Source organism: Pimephales promelas, chromosome 12 (assembly GCF_988280905.1).
Source record: "Pimephales promelas chromosome 12, fPimPro1.hap1.1, whole genome shotgun sequence".
NCBI classification, from domain to species: domain Eukaryota; kingdom Metazoa; phylum Chordata; class Actinopteri; order Cypriniformes; family Leuciscidae; genus Pimephales; species Pimephales promelas.
In genome coordinates this window covers 33,988,914-34,001,326 of record NC_142780.1, presented here as the reverse complement: position 1 = coordinate 34,001,326, position 12,413 = coordinate 33,988,914, and the positions used below count along the sequence as shown (strand labels likewise).

General features: G+C 36.6%; 2 protein-coding genes across 3 annotated transcripts in view; one reads left to right on the top strand and one right to left on the bottom strand.

Annotated features, from left to right (window-relative positions):
- The window catches only part of LOC120491218 (leukocyte elastase inhibitor), an 81,950-nt gene extending 80,806 nt beyond the window's left edge, over positions 1-1,144 (bottom strand). For both annotated transcript variants that reach the window (XM_089118063.1, XM_089118065.1), the window contains exon 1: positions 1,060-1,144. The gene's annotated coding sequence lies outside the window, so the exon portion shown is untranslated. The remainder of the gene's footprint in view (positions 1-1,059) is intronic.
- A 5,679-nt stretch (positions 1,145-6,823) lies between these two features.
- Positions 6,824-12,413, top strand: part of slc9a1a (solute carrier family 9 member A1a) — a 67,410-nt gene continuing 61,820 nt past the window's right edge. The window contains exon 1 of the mRNA XM_089118062.1: positions 6,824-7,875. Within this exon, the coding sequence (XP_088974188.1) occupies positions 7,611-7,875 (265 nt within the window). The 5' untranslated portion in view covers positions 6,824-7,610. The remainder of the gene's footprint in view (positions 7,876-12,413) is intronic.

The window sequence follows — 12,413 nt, the reverse complement described above, 5'->3', positions numbered from 1 at the left end:
TTTTCTGTTTTTTTTTTTTTACTTTCATTTTTAACTGCCACTTTAACTTTTAAAATGTAGTCATTTTGTTTTTTCTTTTTTTTCTTTTTATGATTTTTTTTTCTACTGTCATGTTTATGTTGTTAAAATGCCATGTTAATAAAATACATTTTAACTTAAAGCCTAGTTTATTAGCATTTTGTTGTGGAGATTGCATGGGGACAGGTGGGGAATGGCTGCATGGCAGAAAAAGTTTGAGAAACACTGCTTTAATGGGTAAAGAAATGTATTTAATGGACAAATCAAACAGAAACGTGACATTGAAACTATGGAGTGTGTTGTGGTTGCTTCTGGCTGCGTTATTTTAAATAAGCACCAGATGGCGCTGTTCTCGACAGTCACCAAGCTTTGAATCTGGCATGAACTCAAATAAGCAAAACATAAACGTGGATGTAAAGCTTACCAAACTGTGATACAGTGGAGTAAAGCTTGACAAAGACACATGGCAAACATGAGGGCTTAAAGGGATATAGTTCACTTTGAAATTAATTTTTGATATGTTTTAGCTTACCTCAAGGGTGTAGGTGTCTTTGTTTCCGCAGTATTTTCAATTTTGATACTTTTAGGTCAAACCGTTCTTGTCTGTCAGTCATATCATGGAGGTCTATGGTCACCACCTCAAAGAGAATGCACAGAGAAGTCCAAATTAAACATGATTTAATGACTTGTAAATGATGGCCTAAGACACGAAACGAGCGCTTTGTGTGAGAAAACGAACAGTATTTATATCGTTTTTACCTCTTGTAATCACAGTCACGTCCAAGTACTCTGAGGGCGCGGGCGCTTCGGTCTGCGCTTATAGCACTGGAAAGCCCCGGAAGTGATCTGTGGTGGAACGGGAGCTTCGTGCCCTGGATGTGCATCCCACAAATCTCCATCAACTGCAAGATGCTATCCGATCAATATGGGCCAACATTTCTAAAGAATGAAGAATGCTTTCAGCACCTTGTTGAATCAATGCCACGTAGAATTAAAGGGTTAGTTCACCCAAAAATGAAAATTAAGTCATTAATTACTCACCCCCATGCTGTACCAACCCCGTAAGACCTTCGTTCATCTTCGGAACACAAATGAAGATATTTTTGATTAAATTTGAGAGCTGTATAACTACCCATTGGCTCCTAGGGACTGCCTCTTGACGGCCCAGAAAGTCAATGAAGAAAATGTTTAAATATCCCAAGTGACTACCGTGGCTCAACTATATGTTTATCAAGCGACGCGAATACTTTTTGTGCGAAAAAACAAACAAAAATAACAAGTTTATTCGACTATTTCTTTATTTCCTTGTAGGCCAGAACGAGACTTCCTTATAGATTTCCACGACGCATGCGCGAGAATTGCGATCTGAAGTAGTGAAGCGAGATGGTGCTCGATGCAGAGCCAAATGGGAGGAGCTAGAGCTCAAGCTCCCCCTTTTCTGGAGCTCCAGCTCCACCTCGCTAAATTTAGTGGGCGGGGCTTCGCTGCAGCTTCCAATGGGAAGAGCTAGAGCTCTAGCTCACCCTCGCTGGAACTAGTGGACAGAACATAACGCGCTATCAAGCCTGTTAATGTTAGTGCGAGTTTCACCCGTGATGAAAGGACAAGTTTGTTTTGATGCGCAAGGTGCTGGCAAACATAATATTATATTTTACTCTAAGATTTGTCATGATTATGATAAATTATACAATGATTTATCGTTTCTGTGACAAACGCGTAAACACTTAGAACATTGCTCACACTATCTGTGCGTGTTTCTAAAAACTGTTGAAAACTTTGTATCTATGTATTCTTTTCTCTTAATTACGATGAACAGTTTCGTTGTTTTCCTCACTTTTAAAGCCGCTTTGGACAAAAGCGTCTGCTATATGATTATGTAAATTACTAGACAAAGGCAATGTGTGCACGTTTATTTTGTCCACCGCAGTAACGCGAGTTATTTGTTGTAAATTAATCTAAAAAAAAGATTGTGTAAATAAATCATCTGATTAATTCATTAAATAAAAAATAAGACCAGGTTACCTAATCTGCCCTTTTTTACGTTAATGTAAAAGCATAAGCTACTCCAATAGGCCAGTTGTATTTTTTATATATATATATATTGTAAATTAAAGTGTACAATTGACTGTATTGGATAGACTCAACCTTCATGTTATAGGCTATGCATTAAGCTATTTTAATGAAATGGAAACAAGCAGTCCAGTACTCTAAAACCAGCTGTGTGACTTCCCACACTAGTCTAGAGGAAAAACAAGATAACAAATGTGCTGAGATTATGCATCCGCTTCACATTTTAATGGTAGCCTATAATAAGAAGTAGCCTACATTGAAGTACACACTTCATATAACACATAACATTTCTCTTCACAGAACTCAACCAATTTTTTTTTACATAGTACTCCCACTGGTAGATAAGATTCAAGTTCAAGTTGATTTTATTTATACAGCACATTTTATAACTGCCACTGACTAAGTGCTTTAAAGAACTACAAAAATAAAAAAAATTAAGAGAGCTAGCCCATACTGCAATTCTTCCTTCTATTTCTTATCCCGACATACGTTCAGATTGTCAGCCCAGAAAAGCACATGAAATCCGTTTCAAGGCAAGCTACATCCATATGTGGTTTAAAATCCTATACCGGGACATATGTCTCAGTCTGAACGATCGGATTTCGGGTGGTGTGTGACTCTCACGCCACATAAAATGAGATGGTGCTCGATGCAGAGCCAACTCTTGCTAACTAACAGAGTATTTTTTTTTTTGTGTGTGTGTTCAATAAAAATCAAGCTGGCGCTGAAATATGTTGCTTTTGAAATCATGCCGAGTGCTCGGAAGTTAACCTGCGCGTGCGCGGTGAAGCTGGAGCTCCAGCGAGGGGAGGAACTGGAGCTCCAGCGAGGGGAGGAGCTAGAGCTCCAGCTCCTCCCATTTGGCTCTGCATCGAGGACCACTTGAGTGAAGCTGGTGTGAGCAGATCGCAAATCTCGCGCATGCGTCATGGAAATCTATAAGGAAGTCTCGTTCTGGCCTACAAGGAAGAAAAGAAATAGTCGAATAAACTCGTTATTTTTGTTTGTTTTTTCGCACAAAAAGTATTCGCGTCGCTTGATAAACATATAGTTGAGCCACGGTAGTCACTTGGGATATTTAAACATTTTCTTCATTGACTTTTTGGGCCGTCAAGAGGCAGTCCCTTAGGAGCCAATGTGGTAGTTATACAGCTCTCAAATTTAATCAAAAATATCTTCATTTGTGTTCCGAAGACGAACGAAGGTCTTACGGGGTTGGTACAGCATGGGGGTGAGTAATTAATGACTTAATTTTCATTTTTGGGTGAACTAACCCTTTAAGGCAGTTCTGAAGGCGAAAGGGGGTCACAGTATTAGTTTGGTTAGTAGGTGAGTGTATGTATATATATATATATATATATATATATATATATATATTCAGGGTTTATTTTGTAGCAAAAATAACCCTGCCTCAAAGTCGTTAACTTTGTTCCAGTTTTCCTGTAATGTGAGGCTAGGATTGTTTTGTAATTCCTTTGACATGGATTGCAATGCAAGACCTTTTGGTCTTTGAGTTCAATGCCACAAACAAGTCACAAGAATAAACCCGGCATGCATTTAAGACTTGTGCTCAATAAAATCTGCTATGTTTTTCCTCTGACCACTCCAGCTTGTGTCTATTCATTTTCTGTGTTTGATGCAGCTTGAAATCACAGTGAAACTATTTTAGCACACGAAAAGCTCAAGCGCCCACAACAGAAAACAGACAATTGCACGATACAGAGAAACCTCTGATGTTAAAGTCAAGCTCCACAGATCTGCTGGCTGTATTGAATACGAGGTCGGATATTTTTGCCTGCGTTATACACGAGATCAAATTTACATGCAATTATGACATTTAAAAACACATTGATGGAAAATAAATGTTTCGGAATAATTGCACATTGAGTGAATCATGTGGTCATTTCATTCCAATAGACAAAAAAGTAAGTAAAAACTTTAATAGTAAGATATTTAAGATTAAAATAAACATTTTGTTTAATTTTTTTTTTTTTTTTTTGACAGGGACAATGCAAACAAACATAGTGTCAAGACCGAGCATGTCACTGAAGTGTTGCATATAAAGTTTATTGCTAATTTTCAACTCCTGTCCCTGGAAGGGCTTTTATACACAATAAAATTTACATGATTAACTACTTTAATAAAAAAATAAATAATAATACTAAAAAAGTACTAATATAAACATACATACATATCATATACAACTCTAATAATTAAATATAATTAAAAATGAGTACATTTTGTTTTTGTTTTACCAATTTTTAATCCAAACACATTAAAGTAGTGTGTTAGAAAATGTGTTTAATGTTCACATATATATATATATATATATATATATATATATATACATACATATATGAAGAGTTCAGATGCAAAAGCCTCTAAATGCCATTTGAAATTTTCTTCTTTAATGATGATTTTTATCAAACTTGTATATTTAAGTTCAGTAATTTCACTTAAATAACAATTAATAGGTAAGTATCATTGCCGTTTAAGTGAAATCACTAAACTTAAATACACAAGCTTGATAAAAATGATCATTCTAGAAGAAAATTTCAAATGGCACTTAGAGGCTTTTGCATCTGAACTCTTCATATATATATATATATATATATATATATATGCTAATTGATTAATAAAATCTTTTTATGAGATTATTTTTAAAAGTTATTTTAAAAAAAATATTTTTATTTATATTTTGAAATATGACCTGTACTTGTTTTAGTAAGAATTACTTTTTGTTTGTGACCTTTTGCATCTTTCCTCTTCAGGTTCCTGTTCCCCGTTCAGTATATGCAGATATTAATTCTCTATTGTTCATTCATTCAGTTGTGTTTTACATCTATCTTCAGGCAACACACAAATCACATTAGGGAAGACGTGACTGGTTTTGTCTGAACGCGAGGATATAATGTTTCGGAATATACAGTAAGTGAAGCACAGAGCATGTTTATTTTAAATTCAGTCAGCTTATAATAACAGATTTTCTTCAACATGCTATTTAGGTGAATAAACAAATGGGTTACCAATTGTATCTAATTATAATAAAAACATGGCCAATGATTTAGGTAAATGTATGATAACATTAGATCTTTTGTCCACCATGCAGTGAGTCATTCAAACTTCTCCTTCCTCATGATTATAGTTATCCGAGTTGTTTACTTAGTTCCACTTGTAGACAGTTTGGTCATAAGTCATAAGAGGATTATGAAACTACCTGTTGGCCTCATTTGGCTATTTTGATGACTGTTAGTTCATGTGGTTTCGTTTAAAAACACTTACGTCTTGTGTCACATGTCTTAGATTCAATAACAGTAATTTAGACACAAAATGCTCTTTCCTGGCTGTATGCCGAGCTGCATTGCAGATTTTTGGATCAGCTGAAAATGAAGGACAGCCGCTTTATGTGCAGTGAAACTACGAACAGGAGATTCGAGGGAGTGAACCACACAGATTCTTGGAAACCAGCATGTTGTACGACTAACAATAGATTAGGAGTGAACAATAAAACATGAGTTTGTTGAATTAACTGAATCATCCTGTCACAGCAAGCAGGGTTGCCAGGTGTGCTTGACAATACTAATCCAATTCCACATTATACATATAGACCTATAGATTTGTCTTGCCCTTACTAAAGTATTAGCATAATAAAATAAAGAAAAAACGAGTCTGACCAGCCAGGTAACAAAGTAAGCATGCTACCTAAACTCATTTAAACTGAGTTACATTTTAGGGGTTGCTTGAATAGACCTAATATAATAGAAAAGTATGCATGATTACATGTTTGAAAAATTCTTGCATTAAACATAAGTTGTAACTGTACTAATGAAAGTGGGAAATGAAATGACAAAATAGCACCTTAAATAGCACCTCATTTCTTTCCAGTTTCAAATAACATGCATGCAAGGAATCACAACTATTACTATCTAGCCAGTTATCAATGCCATTCATTTTAAAACAACAGCAGAAGGCAAGGTTTCCTGTAATGCACATTTCTGTTTATTAATCATATAAAGATATCACATGACTTCAGAAGTCATACGTCGTGCTCTATGATTGACTAATATGGTGCTTTTTTTATCATTTCAAAGCTCGACAGGTTCAGTCTCAGGCTATCTATAAAGAGTGAATGGTATTTTTGTGCCCCATCGAAGAAAGAAAGTCCAACGGGTCTGAAAAGTTGTGAGAAAATGCATACAGAATTTTTTCTTTATTTTTTCTTTTATTTTAGACAAACTATATCCTTTAAAGGGATATCTCACTCAAAAATAAAAAAATACATTTCAAAACCTGCATAAGACTTTCATTCTTCAGGGGCCAATGGGGCCATTGACAGCCACGGCGAACTGATATGCGAGTTGATGTAAATAAACACCAAAATTCAATCTGATCATCAGATGAAGCGATCGTGTCTCTTTAAAAAATGTGGACTTATCTGTTCAATTAATTTGGATTAGTTTTACAATCTCTTTATGAATTTTTTAAAAGCATCTAGTTGAGTAGCTGTCAATGGAGGAACTGAAAGCTCTTAGATTTCATTTAAAAGATCTTCATTTGTGTTTTGAAGATGAACGATAGACTTGTGGGTTTTGAACCACATGAGGACGAGTGACGTAATTTTCTTTATATTTTTTGGTGAACTGTCCCTTTAAGGATTCCCCAATTCGACGTGTCTTGGCAACCCGACGACCCTCCTCTCCACTGGATGCCGCTGCAGGCCAAGAAAGAGACCCCTCCCTTTGACTTTTCGAAACCTGCCTAAAGGGTGTGTTTTATTGCTGGACGTATATTTGTCCTGCATCACGCACTGCAGACATGGGAAAGGAGTCGGTGTGTGTGAGAGAAATGATCAGTTGGATCGCTAAAGGACACTGAATAAGTTCTTTAAGGAGCGCTGAAATGCCCGCGTGACGCTATACCACGAACACAGAAACGTCATTCGTAGTTAAAATACTTTTCTTGTCGTCCGTGACCGGGACAGGACAGCAGGTTGATGTGTTATCAGAAGAGCAAACGAGCAACATGAAGAAAACGTGACTGAAACCTTTGGACTGTATCGATGAGGAGTGTTGTGGAGTTGTCATTGAGTGTCCTTTTTCACACAGTGTTTCTGAGGGGGATGATGATGATGATGATGGAGGACGAACATCATTTCTAGCGTTACCTTCTAGTGTAATGCTTTGAGGGAATATTCTCTATTTATCTGAGGATATATAATGTTTCCTAGTTTATATGCTGGTATATAGCCTACACACACACGTCTGTATTTCCTGGTTTTCTCTTCACCTGGAAAGGGTGTTTTAAGTGCTTTATCCAAGAGTCCAGGAAGTAGGAAACTAAAAAGCTTTTGATATTTAAGTCAGTCCGAAGTCAGAAAATGATCCAGGAACTGTCTAGTAGGTTAAAAAGGAACTTCGCCATAGAGCTAGTTAAAGCATCGACAGACCTGGTCAGATAATATCGTGTTATTCGTGTCTCTGGAGAAGCTTGATTCCTCTCATCATCTGAAACGCACAACTGTCATGGAGATGAAGATGTTCATCGTTGTCTTGGGGCTCCTGGTGGGCAGTTTAATGCCCGTCGGAGGGGCCGCCAGCTCTCCAGACACGGGCACCGGTCACGGGATGTCCCACACGGGAGATCACGGGCTCCCGAATCACGGCGGTGAGGGAAATCACACCAGTTACGTCAAGAAGCCCTTCCCGGTTCTGGCTTTTGATTATGAACACGTTCGGCTGCCCTTTGAGATCTCATTATGGGTGCTGCTGGCTTCCTTGATGAAATTGGGTGAGTATGTTTATGTTTTTTTTTAAATTCAGTGTCATAGTATTTGTGCATGTGTCTATTTATAACCTACGACCTCTGTAGTGATCTATAGGCTTATGGTGACCCCTTAAAGGGATAGTTCACCCAGAAATGAAAATGCTGTCATTAATTAAGTTACACATACTCATGTCGTTCCAAACCTGTAATTTCGTAAGACAAATTAATGTCTTTTTGATGTAATCTGAGAGATTTCTGTCCCTCCATTGACAGTCTACGCAACTACCACTTTCAAGTCCTATATAGTAAAATACATCATTAAAGGAGTAGTTCACTTTCAAAAAAAACTGTTGCTGATAATTTACTCACCCACATGTCATCTAAGATGTCCATGTCTTTCTTTCGTCAGTCGAAAAGAAATTAAGGTTTTTGATGAAAACATTCCAGGATTTTTCTCCATATAATGGACTTCAATGGGGTCCAAACGGTTCAAATGAGAGTTTCAGTGCAGCTTCAAAGGGCTTTAAAAAGACACCAGACGATGAATAAGGGTCTTATCTAGTTAAACGATCAGTCATTTCAAAAATAAATAAAAAAGTTTACGTTTTATAAGCACAAATGGTCATCTTGCTGTGTTCTGTGATGAGCGTTCGTGACTCGCTTTTAAGGTCTACTGTCTTTGAATTAGTGTTTTAAATTACCCTCTGCCCAGGGGGAGTTTCTTCCATGTTCTCACGCTACTCCGTTGACTAGTGTAAATATACCTTTTCCACACTGTGACCAAGTTGCTGAAATCTCTACACACATCCCACTTTGTGTGTGTACAGTAATCAGACCAGTGTTTCTCTCCTGCTGCCAGCATAAAGTCTGGTCCAGATTGCAGTTTATCCTGACAACAACTGTCCACTTGGACAGGAAGCCTGGCATGTAAAGTGACTAGTGGTACACTACTCTGTGTGTTCCTGGGCAGTTTTGCAGCATCAGCTTTTGTCTGTATGTGTGATTTATGTATACATGCATTAGACTGTCTGTTGGCGTGCCGTCTGAGACCAGAGCACTCGTGGTGACCTGAGATTCTCACATGCTTGCCATTAGATGAGACCAATTGAAGCCAAAATAAACCAAAAAATAAATAAAATCTCTTAATTTACTTTTTTTTTATCAGAATTGTGTGCTATAAAGTTGCAATTGCACGTTTTAAAATCAGAATTGTGATATGTATATTAAAACTATCGCATTATAGAGTCAGAATTGCGAGATAAAAGTTAGTCACTATTACCTTTTTAATTTTTTGTCTCTGACCCAAGTGTACACATGTGCACTGGTTCTGCTTGATTAGGGTGTAAAATATGGTTTATTAAATAATCTTTTACGGGTGGGGAAGCGAGTTGTGCATAAGGTGCCGATTGTTGTCCAAGGTTTAGAATGATGATGTTTTGGGGAAATGCAGCAGAGGGAAGATGAGGTCAGTAATGTGCAAATGCTGAGTTTCAGGCTTCTTCCTGTTTCAGAAGTGTGTGTGTGTGGGGGCGAGAGGTTGTTTGCCATGACAGTTTCAGCTTTCTGAATGCCACTTACCTAGCAGGAGTCGAAGCGGCCTACTCTTTAGCCTCACTGTTGTTTTAGGGACATCTTTGTGGGGCAGCTTGAGCTGCACGATTCTGGGTACATTTGCAATCACGATTTTTTTTTTTGATTCGAAGCCGAACAGACAAACAAAATTACAAAAAAAAAATAATAATTAAAAATGTTTCATTGATTTAAATGAATTGGTTTGGATGTATGATCAATCATATCATGTCAATCATAATTTAATCCAGAAGACTCAAGTAGTCATATAAGTTTATGCGAGGATGAGACACACATTTATACAATTTTTCGCTCATAAGATTTTTAGTGGCTACATTTTCACTGGATGTAAGTGCAAATTTATCTTTTTTATTTTTTTATTTATTTTAAGAATCTCAGATTTTTTCTGTATAACAATTCATAGTGAACACATCTGTCTATCATAAATTAGTCAGAAGATTCAAGCATATTACATTGCTGAAATTTATGAAATTTAAGTCATTATTCACTGTTGATTATGCAATTTAAGGTGAAATTTTCACTGACTGTTAGAGCCAATTAAACTTTATTTATTTAGAAGAATCCTTCCCAGATATGTTCTGCTCAACATCAAAAGTTCATAGTGGGCCCATCTGTCAATCATAAATTAGTCCTGTAGACTCATGCACTACATTAAATAGTATAATGTTAGTCTTATAAAGTCAAATATATATGTGAAGAATTGAGAAATGCAAGTAATTTAAGATTTTTATTTGTCATGGCTACATTTTTATTAGGTTTTTTTTTCAACAATTAGTTTACAAGAACATTCCTCTCCATTATAAAAGAAAATACATTGTGCAGTTTCCAATATTGCGGGTATAACATAAAACATAAACAAAGACTTGCATCACATTTTGCCAGGGGTAGTACAGATTTACAAAAAGATATCAAATTGTTTACACACATTCACAGTTTTTAATGCCTTTTGATTAAGAGAAATGCATTTTTATTAGGTGTTAGAGCAAATTTATTTATGTATTTTTTTTTTTGAGACTTGATTGGCCTAAACCCTTTGGTTTTTCTCTTGACTTCCTCAATCAGTCGGCCTGTATTTGGTCTCCTCTGCTTGACGGCTGTAGCTTTGGTCATTTCTAGTGTTTACATCACAGTCCATCCGTCCGAATGCACCGGCGCCTCTGCAAGGGTTAACATTAATGTTTCAGAGTCTGTTACTTCATTATTAATAAATGCTCAGGAGTGAGTGCCAGGTCTCACGACTTGAAGACGGCGAGTAGCAGTGAATACAGAATGGACCGATTTAAAGCTCGGGGCTCATTGGCACGGCTGATAAAGGTGGGGTTTAGATTAATTAATCAGAACAATTTAAGTGAGCTTCTGTTCAGCAGGGTTTGGATGCGTTGTCCCTATCAAAATAAACAATTAAAGTGGCAGTCTTTCAGGAGACCATGTTAAATTCTTCATCTACAATAACTGGAAAAGCAGCCATTTCTGCAGAATTTGTTTGGCATTTTGTTGAAATTTGGTTGAATTGTTTACAGCCACTCGTGGTTATCTGATAGTTGGTCCATTGTTTAATTCTGTTTCCGTTTTGCATTCTTTCATCGATTCTTACATGCTGCCACTAAAGTGATCTGAACTGTGACCAGGCTGTGAAACTGGTTTGGCCTGTGGTGTAGTGTCTGCTTAGATTAGTCTTTTCACCAGACCGCTTTTACCCACTGTTAGCTCTCGTTAGTTTGCTCAACTGATTAGGGCTCAGAGGATATAGATCCGGTCTGACCAGTGGGATTACAACAGATTAAAACGAACCCTGAGTTCATTTGATTAAGTGTGAAGTTGAACGCCGCCGCCCAAACCCTAGTGTGTGGACAGAGAGACCACTGAAAAGATCGTTTTTGGTCCGCTTCCAAGCTCCGTCGTAAAATATATTGTTTATCTTTAGGTTCAGTGTTAAAGTCCCTGTGAAATCAAAATTGAACCTATTTACTTTGTTAGCGCATAATACTAGTCTTGTGGTGAACAGACCTCAACAACTGTAAAGTAACTGTAATGTTTGGCTTTGGCTGAGACTTGTTAATCATTAATCATTCATTGGTATTCTGTGTTTGATCATATCAGCATTAAAGGCAACCAATTATTTGAACCTTGTTCGATTTTTGCCTTTGACACAGCTCTTATGTCACGGTAATTTCTCTAATGTAACCTACATTGTAAGTACTATAGAATAGATGTCACGGTGAGGACATTTTTCCACTGGTATATACCATTGCAACAACACCAGTTATTAACAATAACGGTAATCGCTTTTGAATGCATGATCGCTTCACTTTCGAATTCGTCATCATCACCAGGAATACTGTTTAACATTAACACTGACTATCACAGCAAGCCGAATCTTGATCATTCAGTTCAATGTTGGATCAAAATGCCTTTGCATTATTTGATCCATGTATTTCATTTGGCCATTCCACATTTTGCTTTCTTAGGGCGTCTGCAAATACAGCAATTCTTTTCTCTTAATGTAAAATTTTATATATAAAAGTTCGCAATGGTTTCAATGGTTTGGGTTCAGCAATGACTCATTGATCAAAAGTGACGGTAAAGACATTTATAATGGACAAAAGATTTCTAATGCTGTTCTTTTGTACTTTATGTTCATCAGTGAATCCTGAAAGAAAAGTTTCCAACATTGATAATAATAATAAATGTTTCTTGAGCAGCAAATCATCATATTAGACTGATTTCTAAAGGTGCATGAAGAGTAATGATGCTGAAAATACAGCTTTGAACACATGAATAAATGACACTACAATATATTCACATAGAAAGCAGTTATTTTAATATCAATGAAAAAAAAGCCTTGGTGAGCATAAAAAACTTTTTTTTTTTTTTCAAAAACATTAAAAAATTACAGACACCTAACGTTTGTATACTATTTTTATGCTCCTTTTTAATTTTCATTTGGTTGAATGATTAAGTATTTTTCCACT